The sequence below is a fragment of the Sciurus carolinensis genome, chromosome 3 (assembly GCF_902686445.1).
Source record: "Sciurus carolinensis chromosome 3, mSciCar1.2, whole genome shotgun sequence".
Lineage (NCBI taxonomy): Eukaryota > Metazoa > Chordata > Mammalia > Rodentia > Sciuridae > Sciurus > Sciurus carolinensis.
The window spans coordinates 137809362-137827716 of NC_062215.1; the positions used below are offsets into that span (position 1 = coordinate 137809362).

The 18355-nt window shown below is 35.1% G+C and overlaps 1 protein-coding gene across 1 annotated transcript in view; it reads left to right on the forward strand.

The window, feature by feature from the left end:
* Positions 1–398: 398 nt before the first annotated feature.
* The window catches only part of Ankar (ankyrin and armadillo repeat containing), a 65001-nt gene continuing 47044 nt past the window's right edge, over positions 399–18355 (forward strand). Inside the window, exons 1-6 of the mRNA XM_047543878.1 lie at positions 399–999; positions 5712–6149; positions 6923–7086; positions 7710–7813; positions 16011–16191; positions 17515–17734. Coding sequence (XP_047399834.1) covers positions 399–999; positions 5712–6149; positions 6923–7086; positions 7710–7813; positions 16011–16191; positions 17515–17734 — 1708 coding nt within the window. The remainder of the gene's footprint in view (positions 1000–5711; positions 6150–6922; positions 7087–7709; positions 7814–16010; positions 16192–17514; positions 17735–18355) is intronic.

Genomic DNA, 18355 nt, shown 5'->3' on the forward strand with positions numbered 1-18355 from the left:
ACCTGGTCTTGGCCTTGAGTATGGATACACTTGGTCTCTGATTTTGAAAGGTGTGAAATCTCGGGCATGTCCCGTGTGTGTGTGTGTGTGTGTGTGTGTGTGTGTGTGTGTGTGTGTGTAGACATAGCTCTGCATCTGTAAAGTGGGCAGAATGATTCCTATCTTACTGTTTTCTCAAAGTGTAATGCCCAGATTAGCAGCTTTCTTATGCTGTAATTAATTTAAGATTGAAAAAAATGTAATGGCTGACCATGAAAAAAAAATTAACCTCAGAAAGACGAAAGGTACAAATTTTTCTAGGGAAATCTAGCTTAATTCCCATAGTAAATTTTATTGCTTATCTTTCCTTTTTATTCATTGCAGAAACTTCAGAAAGGACACACTAGATTTACTTAGAAATGTTAAGATTGTCCAAAAAAGGAATACCCAGATTTGATCAAGTTCAAGATGAAGAAACTTACCTGGAAAATTTAGCAGTACAGAGAAATGCTTCTGCTTTTTTTGAAAAATATGACCGGAGTGAAGTACAAGAGTTACTAACTACAGCACTAGTTAGCTGGTTGTCTGCCAAAGACGATGTTCGCTCTCAACTGGACATCCCATGTGGAATTATGAGTCAAATGAATAACGTGGGCTTCTCCACAGCAATCTTACTGACTCCTGTGGATCCTAGAGCCCTCTTGGACTATAGAGAAGTCCATCAGATCATAAGGGAATTGTCTGTTGGAATTTATTGCTTAAATCAAATCCCTTCAATCAGTTTAGAAGCTAATTATGATCAGAGTTCTTCTTGTCAGTTACCTCCAGCTTATTATGATACCAGAATTGGGCAAATTCTGATCCATATTGACTACATGCTGAAAGCACTATGGCATGGAATATACATGCCCAAAGAAAAACGAGCCAGATTCTCGGAATTGTGGCGTACCATCATGGACATTGATCCAGATGGGAAACCTCAAACACCTAAAGATATTTTTGCAGAGTTTAGTTCAGCAGGTAAGAGAATTTAATACTTCCTTTTATTAGAAACTATTTCTAGAATCATTTACCTCTGGTTCAGTTTATATCACCTTCATTTCTTGATCTAAGTGTCTAAATGTAGCAATCATTTTTTTATAAAGAATAAAGATTAATGTTTATTTGATTTCAAGTTTGGTAGAAATTTTTAAACATAAAAACAAGGGAAGAAATCACAAAGAAAAATATTAACTACCTGCAAATACATAAATCTGTACATAAATACAAAAATAATCCTGGACATTGCAATAAAAATTAACCTAGGGGAGAAAACAATTTGTATTGTATGATAGATGAAAGATTAACTGTTTTCCTACATTACTTACTGGGAGGCATGCAGGGAATTTAAGTGTTATGATTAACATCAAAACAGAAAATTTAACCAAGTATATGTACAAGTGGCAGAAGACATGACTGTTGGGAGAACAACCCCAACCATAGGGTTGTAGAGGTTTTTATACCATAAGTCAGTACCTCAATCATAAGTGTCTGTTGCTATGATTCAAAACTGGAAACTAACATCATGAGATCTAAAATCATAAACAGAAGGGGAAGTGGGTCAAAATGACCTTACTGAGGTACAAGGTAAAGAATGGTTACTAACATCTGGACAATCACTGTTGACATGGTACATTGTTTAGGAAAATAGGAATCAAAAAGAGAACAATTTTTCATTATATAAGAATTGCCATTTTGTGTTGCCAAACATGTCATGCTAAGCAACTGATAAAGGATATAGAGGCAGGGTGTTCCCATGGGAGAAGTATTTCCTACATAACATGGAGTCTCAGGGTAAAATGGAGTCTGTTTAGTCACTGCCCATATAGCTTGGCCCATAACATTTCCATGGAGTCAAATATGTCAACCCATCACACCAGTCTGCTTTGAATGTTCAGTTTTAGGTTCCAGTAAAGCACCCCCTCCCTGCTTTTTTGTTCACCCACCTTATGGAGAAGCTGTTTGTCTGCTTTCTTGGTTTCACAACATGGAGTAGCCAGGAACAGGACCTCCTCTGAGGATTATTTTTAATAAAGCTTTGATTTTTTTAGAAATGCCACCAAAAAGTTTAAGTCAAACATCTTGCCTCTTTCATCTTAATCTCCACTTTCTACAGTACAAACCAGATTCCAAAACACCTGATAATTTTTAGTTCATGTTTTTTAATCTTATGGAACCTAAGCAGGAAAATCAGTAATAGAACCAAGAAAAGGTAGAACTTGAAGGCAATGAGAAAAAAAAATCTCTAAACTTGACAACAAAATGATTACCAGACTGGTTAACTTTTCACATTATGGTTTTTATAAACCTCAAAAAAGTGAATGATGTAAGAATCCAAGTTAAAAAAGAATGTGCACTAGTAAACCTAGATCTTGATATTTTAGTAGCATTAGGTCTCATGAATAGTTTTTCTTAGTTCACTTAATTTTTATTTCTCCCTCATCAAGATTATGCTTTTCTGTAGCCTGAATATAAACAATAGATTATATTCAATCTTGTTGGATTCACTTCAACTTACATCATTTTTTATCAAAGCTTTTAAAAAACATTTTCTCATGACACCTTTGTAGTAGGTTCAGTAGGATGAGGAGTGAAACAGGACATGAGGGTCCCAGATCCTGCTGCCAACTACTTTCATAGATCAAATATATCTAATAACTTTCTAATTGAGTTCCAGGGTTTCTGGGCACAGGTTTAAAAACTGAATCTCAATTTTTGTACATCTGTACTGTAATTTCATCTGACTGGAGGAGAGACCGTAGTGATAGACTTTATCATATCCAAAACTAAAAAAAGCATGACAGTCCATCCTTCAGGAATCCAGATGGTTCCTTCTTAGCTAGTCTTGTCTTTTCTTTCTCTCTCTCTCTCTTTTTTTTTTTTTGTATGTGTGTGGTACCAGGGATCAACCCCAGGGCCTCAAGCATGATAAGCAAGCATCTAGCACTGAGCTACATCTCCAGGCCCCTTTCTTGGCTATTCTGAGAACAAATCTGTTGATATATGTAATGCATGTAAATTGACTATGAATTATGTATGATATTAAAAACATAATTTGATATGTTTGATATTAAGAATATATTTTCAATCTTTATTCTATCCATTTTTATAATCTCAATATGGCAAGAGGTTTCTTCATAAGCTTAGGCAGAAAAAGATTACTATTCTCCCCTAATTATCCATATTTCCCTTGACTAAATATATATGATAACTGAAACTTTTAATGGTAAATCAGGTGGAAATGAACCACTTTTAGCTGAGTTGGACATACAATTGGGAAGAAAATTATTTGAAAAAGAAAACACTTTAGTTGGTGAATGTAGATCTTGTTACTAGAGAAAATGCCTTGAAAAGTAAATTAGTTATTTATTAGTATCTCAACAAAATTTGAAAGAATTATAATCATTAGAACTTAAATAAAATTCCTATAACAAGTTAATTTCATGAATTTATCTTTATTTTTCCTTCTTTGTCATTGATAGCTAAACCAGAAATTATATATACATGCATTTGTAAAGAACTCTCATTTGATATATTTATTTTTTCAAATATTCATTGAACTTTTATTTCTTGCTGAGCACCAAAATAAGTGTGTTAACAACAAGTAAATAATAAACTTTAGTATAAGCTGTATGAAAATAGGGGCTAAATTGCTTTATTTATTCCTGTAAGTTTAGTGTTTAAATATTTGTTAAATTACATGAAATGAATTGGATTGAATGAATTAATATTTACATGGGGAAGAAGCAGTACACATATTTAGAGGTTTTCTACCATTACTGGTAGATCAGATTGGAGGGTAAATCTAACATGAGTATCCCCAAGGAATTTAATCATTTTAACTGAGGGAGAAACCCCTCAACAAGGGTATCACAGATGCTTTCATATTAGAGGATGTCATAACATGCAGAGCAACTAAAAGTCCCTGTAAATCATGCTCCACATTTAAAATATCCCCAGGTGTCCAGTTATATGGGATCTAGATCCAATGGCTACAATTGGGTAGTCATCCCCAATCACCACATCCAGTATTACACACTTCTGAATCTCAGAAGCTAAAACACAGAGGTGTTTGATTGCTATCTGTACTATAAACTGTAAATGTGCCTGAAATGCTGTGAAGTTCAAGTGCCTTAAAGACAGGAAGATAAGCCTAACTCACCTGCTACTGGCCGGGTTTTCAGGAGTGTATTTATGAGCAATACCTCCATGACTCAAAGGCAGATAAGATAACTAATAGCTCTCATTTCTATACAGGATAATCAACTGTAGTTGAGGGTAGGTTTTAAGAGTAGTGGGTTTAAGACAGAAAATCTTTCTTCCCCGGGAGAGAATTACTCAATCTGTGGTGTTGGCACCATCTGAATAGGTACAAAGTACCTAGTTTGGAGGATCATTGGACCCTAAAAGAATATAGCTGTAACTGGAACTAAAGGATACTGTCTTATTCAGGTTCTTAATTAGGGTGATTAGGGTCAAGAAGTATCAACAGGGCTGGGGCTGTAGCTCAGTGGCAGAGCACTTGCCTAGCCTTTGTGAGGCACTGGATTCAGTCCTTAGCACTGCATAAACATAAACGAAGGCATGCTGTTCATCTACAACTACAAAAAAAAAAAATTTTTTTAAAGTACAAAAAATTGCTGATAATATCCAGTGAATTCCATTAGGTTTTGCATTTCTTTTATTGGTCTGATAGTTTCTTCTCAAAGGCACCAATATTTTGGCATCATGTAGATTCATTGGTGAAGAAAATATGGCATGACCAAGGATTTAAAAATATGTTAAGTTTCATCCACAGTGCATTCACTGATAGTAGTTTAGGACCTCCAAGTCTAATTCAGGGCATGTAAATAAAATGCAAATAAATTAAGACATTATTTTAGTGTTCATGACACCATTAGCCTGCAAGAATTCACCATCTATGAACCAGGAAATGAACCTTCACCAGGCACCAAATCTGACTTGATCTTGTGCTTTCCAGTCTCCAGAACAATTAGAAATAAATCTCTATTGTTTCTAAGCTACTTGTTCTGTGCTTTTTTGTTATAGTAGCCCAAATGTATTAAGACAGAATGGAAGAGGGGCCTACATATCCATCCATTGACTCCTGTCCCCCACTAGTGAAAGTTTGCATGGGGTGGGGGAGTGGTTAATGTCCTCACATTTTCAGATTTGCTCAGGTATTCGCAAGGCTGGATGGGTTCCATCAGGATTCCAACACAGTAGTGGTACGTGTCCATGGGCATGATCAAGGAGCTGATATCCAAGCCTTGTACTTGTAGCTGAATGGTGGCAAGCTGGAAGCGTGAGTCTACATTATCATTCTGGTTAGAACAGCACCTCCATTTTTGACATTAATGGAAACTTGGTTCAAACCTTGTAATTAACCATGCAGTACCTTAAATACAGTGCTACAATGGGTTCCCAGGAACTGTGCAGGAGGTCAACTCTTTTTCTGAGAGAGCAGACTACTGGGACTCAGTCTTGGCCAAGTTAAATTTTATTTATTGGCTCAAAACCACTAGCTTAGAAACTCAGCCATCTGCTCTTCATCTTATACTTTTTTATTAGCTTATTCCCTTACTGTCATTCTACCAGGATTTCAAGATGAAACCGTGTGTACAATCTGCTGTATTTATCTAGAAACCACATATGAAGCTTTTACTATTTAAATTTTTCTTTTTTCTGTGTAGGTATGGTTGATATTACAAAAGATCCAGACTTTAATGGAATCTATGATGAAGACATGAATGAAGACCCAACATATGATCCTAATAGCCCTGAAGAAAAAGCTGTGTTTATGAAATATGCTGAGTATATTATGCTAAAGTTGACATTCAGTACCACACAAATTCAACAGTATGAAAATGTCTTTATATTTGATACAGCCTACTGGCTTACCAATGCTATAAAATGTAATCAGGATTACCTTGATATCTGTACCTACCAGAGACTACAGCAAAGGTTGTATCTTCAAAAAAAACTCATTCAAAAACACTTTGAGAAGAAAAGTGAAATCAGAAGAGGCATAGGCTATCTAAAATTGATATGTTTTCTGATTCCATTTTTACTAAGTTTAAAAAAGAAGATGAAAGTCCCAAACTTGAATGGTCTGCTTCAGCCTTTTTCAGGTATCACCAAAACTCAAATTTAAGATGTAGATATATGTTAAATGTACATTTAAATTCAGTTTTTTCTAGTATGTGGGTCCAGGCATGTAACCTATTGGAACAGGAAAACAAAATTTAATGTCTCCAATGTAATGAAAAATATGTGACATACATAATTCTTTTTATACTTTGCATTTTGTGTTCTCAAAATGCATTATGTACCTTATATTGATGAAACCATCTACTAATTGTTCAGTCAGAATATTGAACAAATCTAATCCTTGCTGATATTTTAGAAAATTATTATTTTAAATAAGTTATATGTGTGGTTTCATTACTTTCCAGAAGGATAGGCTGGTTATTTTCATCATTTGAGAAATATCCACCTATTTATTTATTGTGTCTCTTTTTACCTAAACTAACTCAGGTAAGTTTTTGTTTACTTAACCAAAGATTTCTGATGCATCAAATTTAAATCCTTTCTGATAATTGGGAATAAATATTAGTCTTGAGCTCATTCACAGAACAAGTAGAATAATGTTTTGACTATACTTTTGAGATTCTCTACAATAAAACTACAGAAATAACCAAAACTCATGATATAAATATATTCCTAATGTCAGTATATAAAGAACATAAGTAATTTTATATACTATAACTGCCAAAATTTTAATTTCATGTGGAATTTTTTTCTTTTTGCTTATATGAATGAAAATTTAGATTCCCCCAAATATGACTGTTGGTGTGCTGTTCATTTTTAAATAAAAGTCTGTGTTTTTTTTTAATCTTTGGAGATGACAAGGTCAAGACCGAACGAGAACTGCCTCCTTTTATTTATGGACGAGATTTTAAATGCCAGCATTTTCACTACAAAGAGGATCAATATTTTCATGTTCATGGAGGAATTGAATTTGATATCAGTACCCCTTCAATTGAGAGTGCTTTGGAAGATTTTAAGGTTTAAATTATTATCATTCCTAAGATGGTTTGTTGTTTCACAACTCTTTTTATCCTATTTTCCAACCAGAAAGAGCTTATGTTGGTACTGTGTAATTATTCTTACAATTCACTAATTTTTTCACACATTTTGACACACATGAATTAAGTGCAGCTATAACCAAGGAACTATGTTGAATGTCAGGGATAAAGTGATAAATAAATTAGATATGTCTATTATCCTAACAGGATTACGTATTTCCAATGGAACATATTTGTCTTAGAATAGTAACCAAAGAGTAAAGTAGAAAACTTTGAACCCTGACTGTAATTCTTCCCTTTCCCTCAAGGATTAGTATTAGAAAAGACACCCTCTAGTTTTGGAACAGCAATTATTCACCTGAGATTTCATATAGACATTATACATTTTGATTGTCATTGCTTTTCTACCTTGTCCATATTATATATTTTTCCTTTTGTGTTTTATCCTTCATTGTCAAAGTAGGGATCGGATGCATGCAGTTACTACCAGAATTTTCTGACCTACTACATTAAAATTTGTTATTTACATGTATAAAATTTCATTTAAAGTAGTCATAATTCTTAGATTTGTTTAAAAATATATTCTAAATATTCATATTTTAGAAAAATTTAGAGAAAATACGGGATTGTGCTGCTAATACATTTGCAGATGATGCAGGTTACAAAGAATATTACTCAATACCAGTAATGGAATTTCATGGAAAAAGGTAAGAAACTTTCAGTAGTTATTCTCCTTAACCACATATTGTTGTACATTAGCAAGGAATAGGGAAAGTGTCAAAATGCACAGGCTGACTTAAAATTTTAGGTTGGCGATTCTAGAACAATAATGACCTTATGAATGACATACTGACTCATTTAATACTCAAGTATTAAATGTTATTATTATAACTTCCTGAACTTTGATACATTCTGTATGTTAATCCTTAGGGCTTATAATTAGCATTGACTAAATAGGAATAGAGATGGGAAACAAATCCTATGAGAATGGGAAACAAATCCTACTGAAAATAGTTGACTTGGCACACAACACTTCATTTCCATAAAGAATATGGTTTAAAATCCTCTTCTACCAGGTCTTGTTATGACTGTCAATTTTTTGAAGTGGTATGTTTCCTCTCAGTATTGCTAGGGTCTTTTATGTGCTATGTTCTTGAATTTTCACACGTTAACCACTGAATTTTGGAAACATGAGATTTAGAGCTCAGAGGAAACATTTGAATTACAGTTGGAGATTTAAAAGCATATAGGAAGGTTTTTTTTGTTTGTGAAATGGAGGTAGTTGAGAGGATAGGACCAAGTCTAGAACTCTGGAGCATAATAACTTTGAAGAGAGGTGAGGAGAGGTAGAGGAAAGGGAGCAAAGGAGACTGAGAAGAGTGATAGGTAGAGGAGAACCAGGAATATGTGATAGCATGGAAGCCAAATGGGTAGAATTTTAAGAATATGGAAACATGTAAAAGTATTAAATGCAACAGAGAAAAAAAAATGAATCAATTTAAGACTGATGATTTAATCAGAGAATTTTATTGGAGTTGTGGTTAAAGAGTGTACTTACCAAATTTATAGAGACATATGACCTACCCAAACTGAACCAGGAGGACATAGAAAATTTAAACAAATCAATTGCAAGCAATGAAATTGAAAATTCCATCAAAAGTCTACCAAGAAAGCAAAACCCAGGACCAGACAGGTTTTACCAGACCATCAAAGAAGAACTAACACCAATCCTCCTCAAATTATTCCATGAAATAGAAAAGGAGGTAACCCTTTCAAACTTATTCTATGAAGTTAGTATCATTCTATGAAGTTAGTATCACCCTGATACCAGACAAAGACACATCATGGAAAGAAAATTTCAGACCAATATCCCCCTGATGAGCACAGATGCAAAAATTCTCAACAAAATACTGGCAAATCACATACAAAAACATATTAAAAAGATAGTACACCACAATAAAGTAGGGGTCATCCCAGGAATGCAGGGTTGGTTCAACATGCAGAAATCAATAAATATAATCATCATATCAATAGACTTAAAGACAAGAATCATATGCTCATCTTAAAAGATGCAGAGAAAGCATTTGACAAAATACGGCACCCTTTATGTTCAAAACACTGGAAAAACTAGGGATAGTAGGAACATACCTCAACAATGTAAAAACTATCTATGCTAAACTTACCAACACCAACATCATTCTAAATGGAGAAAAATTGAAAGCATTCCCTCTAAAAGCTGGAAAAAACAAGGATGCCCTCTTTCACCACTTTTATTCAACATTGTTCTTGAAACTAGACAGAGAAATTAGAAGAAAAAAAATTAAAGGGATACAGATAGTAAAAGAAGAACTCAAGTTATCACTATTTGCTGATGACATGATTCTATTTTGAGAAGATCCAAAAAATTCCACCAGAAACTTTCTAGAGCTAATAAATGAATTCAGCAAAATAGCAGGATGTAAAATTAACACCCATAAATCAATTGCATTTCTATACATCAGTGATTAATCCACTGAAATAAAAATTATGAGAAGTATCCCATTCACAATAGCCTCAAAGAAAATATTTGGAAATTAATCTAACAAAGAAGTAAAAGACGTCTACAATGAAAACTAGAGAACACTAAAGAAAGAAATTGAAGAAGACCTTAGAAGATGGAAAGATCTTCCATGCTCTTGAATAGGAAGAATTGACATTGTCCAAATGGCCCTACTACTAAAAGCACTATACAGATTTAATGCAATTCCTATTAAGGTTCCAATGATATGATGTTCTTCATAGAAATATAAAGAGCAGTCATGAAATTCATTTGGAAAAATAAGAAACACAGAATAGTCAAAGCAATCCTTAGCAAGAATAGTGAAGCAGGAGGCATCACAATACCAGATCTCAATACTACAAAGCTGTAGTAATGAAAAAAGCATGGTATTGGCACCAAAACTGATACATAGACCAAAGGTACAGAATAGAAGACACAGAGACAAACCCACATAAATATAGTTATCTCATACTAGGCAAAGGCACCATAAACATACATTGGAGAAAAGATAGCCTCTTCAACAAATGGTGCTAGGAAAACTGGAAATCCATATGTAACAAAATGAAATTAGACCCTTATCTCTCACCCTGCACAAAAATCAACTTAAAGTGGATCAAGGACATAGGCACTAGAAAAGAGATCCTGCACTTACTAGAAGAAGAAGTAGGCCCAGATCTATATCATGTCAGCTTAGGAACTGACTTCCTTAACAAGGCTCCTAAAGCTCAAGAAGTAAAATCAAGAATCAGTAAATGGGATGGAAGCAAACAAAAAAGCTTCTTCACAGCAAGGAAACAATCAAGAACATGAAGAGACAGCCTACAGAATGGGAGAAAATCTTTGTCACATGCACCTCACATGTAGGATTAATCTCCAGGATATGTAAAGTACTCAAAAAACTTAACACCAAAAAAAAAAAAAACAAATAGCCCAATCAATAAATTGACAAAGGAACTGAACAGACACTTCACAGAAGAAATACAATTGATCAACAAATATATGAAAAAATTGTTCATTATCTCTAGCAATTAGAGAAATACAAATCAAAACTATCCTGAGATTTCATCTCACTCCATTCAGAATAGCAATCATCAAGAATACAAGCAGCAATAAATGTTGGCAAGGATGTGGGGGAAAAGATACACTCATACCTTGCTGGGACTGCAAATTGGTGCAACCACTCTGGGAAGCAATATGGGGATTCCTCAGAACACTTGGAATGGAACCACCATTTGACCCAGGAATCCCACTCCTAGGTTTATACCCAAAGGGTTTAAAAGCAGCATACTATAGTGAAGTGGCCACATCAATGTTGATAGCAGTTCAATTCACAATAGCTAAGCTATGGAACCAAACTAGTTGCCCTTCAACAGATGAATGGATAAAAAAAGTGTGGTACATATACACAATCATATTTACTCAGTCTTAAAGAAGAATGAATTATGGCATTTGCTAGTATATGGATGTGAACTGGAGGCTATCATGCTAAGTGAAATAAGCCAATCCCCAAAATCAGAGGCCAAATGTTCTCTCTAATATGCAGATGCTTACTCACAATAGGGAGGTTGGGGGTGGAGGCTCACCAGATTGGACAGGGAAGAATGGGGAAAAAGGAGAGGGGTTGGGAATGGACAGTAGAATGAATTGGACATAACTTCACTATGTTCAAGTATGAATACATGACCAGTGAAACTCCATATCATGTACAACCACAAGAATGGGGAGTTATATTCCATGTATATATGGTATGTCAAAAGACATGCTGCTGCAATATATAACTAAAAAGAACGACAACAAAAATAGTGTATTTTTAAAAATAAAAAAAAAAAAACTATGGTATAACAGTCATTCACCACTCAAACCTCCCAGGCTTCAGTATCCTGATGCAAGAGAGGTACCGAACAAAGAGCCTCCAATCTCCAGCAGGCATCCCAGGAGGGGAGCTGCCCCACCTAAAGATGGTGGCTTTCCCTTTGGGAAAAATCCAAGATGGGGAGCTGCAGCATCTGTGCAGGGCCAGGGCACCTGGGGGTGAGGGGGGTGGGGGGGGTAAGAGAAGAATGGAAGAACTTTGGATTATATAGAGGGAAATAAAGAGGGAGGGGCAGGGTGTGAAATGAGACAGACATCATTACCCTATGTACATGTATGATTACATGAATGGTGTGGATCGTCATTGTGTACAACCATAGAAACAAAAAGTTGTAACCCATTTGTGTATAATGAATCAAAATGCAGTATATAAAAATAATTTAAAAATAGCATATTTACCATGAGTTGAAGGGTAAATGGGGAAAAGTTAATGAAATGGGGAGGTAAAAACAAAGTTTATTAATTTCTTTCAACATGCAGAATAATGAGGAGAATAAGAGAAATAAGGCATAGGGAGATTTAGGATAAAGAATGAAAGGTTGATCTTCCTGTTGAATACTGCCTACATGAACATATGATACTAGAGCTGAAGTCAAAGACCATGTGACTAATGTCCTCCACCATTTTGAAGAATGGAGATCAGCACATGAATGGAGGTATTTTTGAGGACATGTTCAATTTTATTTGAGGGTGTCATTCCACCATACATGGAATCCGCACACTAGATCTCATACCTCTGGAAAGGTCAGGCAGTGTGCATCTCTCTTGAGGTGAAATTTCTGGCTCACAGACCAAGCTCCCATTGATATACTCAATCTTTGCCAAGGTGAATAATGTCCTGGAGACACTTATATGTAAACCTTTACTCTTCTGGTTCTGTCAGGCTTCTGGGACACCAGTGATCCCTGGCACTGTAGGGAAGCAGGCAGGATAAAAGTTAACACTTGATGCAGGAGTATGGTTGATGTAAGCATACTGCTACTATGAGAGATTCTGTCATGTTGTTGCAATGGGATATCATTGTGAAACTGTTTCTCTAGTTTCTGACTAAAGCACATTTTGTCTCAAGTTTTGGTGAATGGTAGGTTAATAGATATGAATTTTTCAGGTTTTCAAAACCAAAATAAACTTTTTTAAACCCAACTAGCTTGCAATAAAAGTAAGAACCCACAGTAGAGTAATCTAATCAATATCTTCTTGTGCTCCATACCAATTACTAGAGGACCTCAGTCCCCTATAAAATCCAACCCCCTTACAATTATTCATATATTAATGGGTGAGTATTCTCAGCTACCATGAAATATCTTCAATTTCCTTCTTTCCTGCCCTTACTCCTTGTGATCCATCACTGGGCCTCTGAAGCCCAATAAGCCCCCGAAGGCAAACACAATGCCATTGTTATCTTTGACACTACTGCTTCTGGTTGTGGGGCTGGTGTCATCTTTGGGGCTAGATCCTTTTGATGCCTGGGAAGTAGAATGCACTGATTGTGAGACTCGTTGAATCCAATTCAATGAAGTAAGAATTCCTTGCCTGGTTTCAAAGCTGTGCTACATTAAAACTCTAATGATTTTGTGGAAAACTGCTTTTTCAGTCATTTTCGCTTGCAGTTGTTCTTTTCTGTAATATGGAAATCATCCTAAAGTGGGGATGGACTAGAGAGTAATCCAAATTATTGAAAGCATGCCATCTCAAAATTTCTTCCCTTCTTTGTTTCTAGGGGCATTTTTATTAGACCAGGTTCATAAATCTTGATGTTGTCTTTCCTCAGAATGATTTATTTCTGCCAGGTGTGGTGGTTCATGTCTATAGCCTTAGCTACTCAGGAGGCCGGTAGGCCTAGGTGGGAAGATCACTTGACCCCAGGAGTTTTGAGAACAACCTGGGCAATATAGTAAGACCCCATCTCAAAAAACAAAACAAAGCAAAACAAAAACACTTATTCCTTAGGAGGATCCTGGTCCCTTGTGAAAATAAAACTTGTTCTACTTGGTCCTCCAATCATACCCAGAAACATCTAAATCATACATTTATTTTAGGCTTAGGTTGGGTTCTCCCACCATACCAGAATCAAAAAAAAAGAGGGAGATACAGTCAGATATCCAGTGATTTGGCAGTCCATAAAAGCCGAGAACACAAATTACAAGGATGAAAATTCTTGAAGAAAATAGATCAATTTTTCTAAAATGTCCTATTGGGAGGAGAACATACAAACATCATGAAGCTGTTTTACTGTTGGGGAGTAGAATTAGAGGTTAACCTGAAGTGACAGATGTGTACAGAAAGTGTGATCTTATAAGCTCCTCACCACAGTCGGTGTTTATTCCCAGGCGGAATAAACTCAGTGTTTATTCCCAGGCGGAAGAACATGGGGGGAATTATTTTTAAAGTTAGGCTTCCCTAAAGTTCCTGCTGATAACCACGTTTAAGGATTGAGTAAGAATACTAATATGTCACCATGTAGTATTTGTATGAGAGCTATTTGGTTAAAGTAGTCAGTCACTAATCTTTTAATATTTACCATCTTGGATTTCTGTGCTTTTAATAATCATCACTTTGTATCCAGTGTTGGCCTACTGTGTACTGTTGTACATTCAACCCTGGGAGTTATAAAATTCTCTTCGTCAAAACTCTCAGGGTACAGTGACCTTCACCATCTACTGTTTTTCCAATTTCTGGGCTAGGAGAGATTCCTACAGGTTCTGGATTTTTTGTTCATATTAGATTACTAAGATGAATTTCTAGAAGAAAACCGTGTACCTTCCCTTAGTGTTTGTTGAATTTCTAAGTCTTTTCATTCCTTGAGCAGTGTAGTTAGAGTACCAGGGTCCCAAAAGTGGTCAACAGCCCCTGTTTCCATAGCCATCACAGTCAGAGTTAGCCCCCTGAGATGAAAAGGCAGGTTGTTGGCACTGGCAATCTCATGGAGCTTGATGATGTAGAGCTGGATAATATAAAGCTTGTTCAGTCAAAGTTCAAGGAAATTCTCAGTATGACCTCTGATATCTAGACCTATGGAGGCAATCTTTTTTGGGACCTAGGGTACCCACTTTGGGGTTTGGAGTGTCCTCTTTAGCAGTGTGTACAATACCAAGGGAAAGTGGGCTCTTTTCTTCTAAAAATTCAGTTTAATAATCTGATACAAATTGGGCATATACATTTGATCCATACAGCTGCTTAAGGTTCTTGAGCCTGTCACCACTGTCATTTGAAGAGCATACCAACCTTCAAATCTAAGTAGGATTCATAATATCTGCACCTTGATTTGGAGGTTAGAATCTAATAAGCTGGTCTAGTCCCCATTGATGAACTTGGCACTTCCCACAAGTCAAGACCTAGGGACCAGTGGAAAGCCCCTCTTCCTGGTCTGACACTATATCTGTGAGGTATGGATGAAGATATCTTTTTATATTGTTGGGGTCTAATTTCCTTTTATGGGGAAGTAGTGGTGGATAGAAAGAATGATATCCTCAAACAAATGTGAACAAGTCCTCAGACATACCTCCATTCACACACTAAGATCTATTATATTTAGAAAACTGGAGTTGAAGTAAAGGTCAAGGAAAAGAGTATTAGTCTCTGAATAACTGATAACAGAGTGATGCCTACAACCTTCCTGTGATTTACCCATTGGGCCCAATTATCCTTCTCAAGTCAATGGACAAGGAGTTTCCTTAGCATAGTCCCTACTTCACTTCCTAGGAATTAGTTTAATGGAGCAAATTTCTCATCACTCAGGAAAACTGAAGAACGATAGGAGACTCACTGGTAAAAATACTGTATTTACAGCAATAAGTAGTTTAATTTTGGAGAAAAATCTAGGAAACATCAAGAGGCTTCCTACTGACAGGGTTGGCCCCTGAAGGACTCAATGTTGAAACCTGGGCATGTGGAAAGGTACCTCATGGGAAAAGTGGAGGAAGACCCCCAATTTTCTTTACCTATGATGATAAGCAATCCCAGGGAACAAAGTAACTGTTCCATTCTGTTCCAGAGTGCTAGGGACTCAAGGCTGTCACAAGCCCCTACCTCATATGCCATGGACTCAGTGATTTGGGGTTTTCCCCTAGTTTACTGCTACAGTGGGTAAAGGCCAAAGAAACATTACCCAAAACATCATGCTAGGGAAGACGCAAGGTAAACCCTTGAGAAAGCAAGTTGGATTATGGCACATAATTGGGTTAAAAGAATTAGATGAGGAAAAGCAGACAGTTGGAAGACAAACCTGGAAATCTTTTTGCCAGTTTTGACTTTTAAACAGTGCTCCTAATCTCTGGCATGGGAAGGACAGTCAATCCAAAGGGCCTATATGGGGAAGATACTTTTTATATAAAGACATGGATAATAATGGTGATAACTGTTATTACTATATTTATAACCAAGTACAATTTAAACTATATACTTATAGAAAAATGAAGTTTTGCCAGCATAGAAAAAAAGTAGCAAATCATTTCAGAGTTAGAAAAGCATCTTTTTTTCTTTATTTTTTATAGCTACTATGTGATCTATTTTGATCTTGAAATTTTCTATCAACAACTATATAAGACACAGTGGTGGGGAGCTATAAATGAAATAGTGAGCAATTTAAGACTGAAAAGACTTCCACTGACAGATGCTCAATTACATGAACAATTTAAGAAAAAGTTTGGCTTCAAAAAAGCTATAAAATGCAAGGTATTTCAGTAACTACCACATAATTTAATATGTTATATATTATCACAATTTAATATAAGTTATATATTATCAATAAATGTGTGTCTCAAATTTCTATCTTAGGGATAAATAATAAGTTAAATAAAGTTATTCAACACAGAATAAAAATTCCACATTTTAGTAGCTATACATTTGTGTGAATTATAAATTTTGGTCATAGTATTAAACAACCTATTAATGAACTAGATTGTGATTAATCTTAACAATGATCAATATTTATTGATTGTTTTATATGCCAGGCACTAGTCTAAATTTTTTAAAAATTCTTTTAAGTTGCTAGTTTTATTATTGTGATTCCTATTACACAAATGAGAAATTTGAGATGTAGATAGAGGGTTAAGAATCTTTCCCAAATCACACAATTAGTAAATGTAAGGACTGACTCCATCCTAGAAGTGAAATCCAAGGAACAAACCTAACTGCTTGTATCAAATCTCTCATGTCTATTTAACAAACTTTGACACAGTTTCTAGAATGAATGAAGCTCACCAACTTCAAAGGTAGACTGGTATTTGCTTTCCATTTATTCATTTTAATATCCATAATTTAAAAATTTAATAACTTATTTAATTTTTAAATATTTAGTAGTCAGAATGTCTAAAAGAAGAGTATAACATTTTAAACTCTCCATTTTGAGACCTGGAGCAAAGAAAACTTTCCATAGTTATATAGTTTAAGTTTCTGGACATCTAAATTAAATTGTCCTTAAATTAGAAAAAGGAACCCAGTGATCTATTTGCTTATCTTGTTTGGTTTTGTACTGGGGATTGTACCCAGGGGCACTTAACCACTGAGCAATATCCCCAGGCCATTTAATTTTTTATTTTGAGAAAGGGTCTCTCTAAATTACTTAGGGCCTCGCCAAATTGCTGAGGCTGGTTATGAACTTGTGATCCTCCTTTCTTAGCTTCCTGAGTTGCTGGGATTACAGGCACATGCCACCATGCCCAGTTCTATTTGCTTCTAAAGTATTTCAGAAAGATATTTGTTTTTCCTGTTTTAATTGTTTTCAAAGAAGGATCTACAACTTATCCTAAAGGGAAAAAAGTAAGGATGGAAGGAAGGAAGGAAGGAAGGAAGGAAGAAAACAGAATATTTACTTTTAAAAGATCTGAGTGTTTCTTTATAGTCTAACAACTTTTAAGCTTTGCCCAGTGAAAAACTTTTCATTTGGATCTTGTGAAAATTCTAGTATAATTGAGCAGTATTTATGTGATCCTATTAATGTATGTTGGTCTTTATTTCCTTAAAGCAAACTAATTCTAACCTTCTTAATAATTTTAGAGTATCCCATTTGGTTTGAAGGCTGCTGTAGAAAGAGGATTATCTGCTGTTTTCCATACATTTAGCCGAAAAACCACAAGCTCAACAATCAATGTTTCAGATGAAGCAGGTTATACTATCTTCCATCATGCTGCTCTGTACAACAGAGTTTGTATTATATGTCAACTGTGCAATGCTAACTTCAACGTCAACCAAAGACGCTTTGTTATGTTCAGCCAAGGTACCATAAAGTTTTAAACCTAAAATATTTCTCTTTTTCCTTGTTTAGTATAACCAATGCATGCTGATTTTAGAGCAAGGTTAAAATCTGGTATTAGTTTCTTTTGCAAAGTTTGGGATTTTGTTTCATTTATCTAAGAAGGACTCCTTTTAGTTTTCTATCATTTGTTGGTAGCTTAAATAGTACTCTTTGTTGTGTTCTCCCTCACTTGCATATAAACTTTATAAAGGGCAAGGATTTGGTCTACTTTGTTTGCCATGGTTTCCTAGTGTTCAGAAGAAAACTTGGCATTAGTAGTTTCTCAGGAAATATTTGTTGAATGAATGAATGGATGGATGAATGTGGGATAGTATTTGATAAGCACTGGCATAATTAATATATACTTATGTACTATAGAAATTCAGAGGAAAAAAAACAGATAAATATGAGCATTAGATTCCAGTAGAACATTCTTATCCTTTTCCCATGGTTCTCAATCAGGAATACTTTGTTCATACCACATTTACTTAAAGTATATTTAATAATAAAACATTCCTTTATAATAATATAACAAGAGTAGCCTGGCTTAAAATTTAAAAAGTCATTTTTGCTACATATCTTTATACTGGAATAAATTTAAGT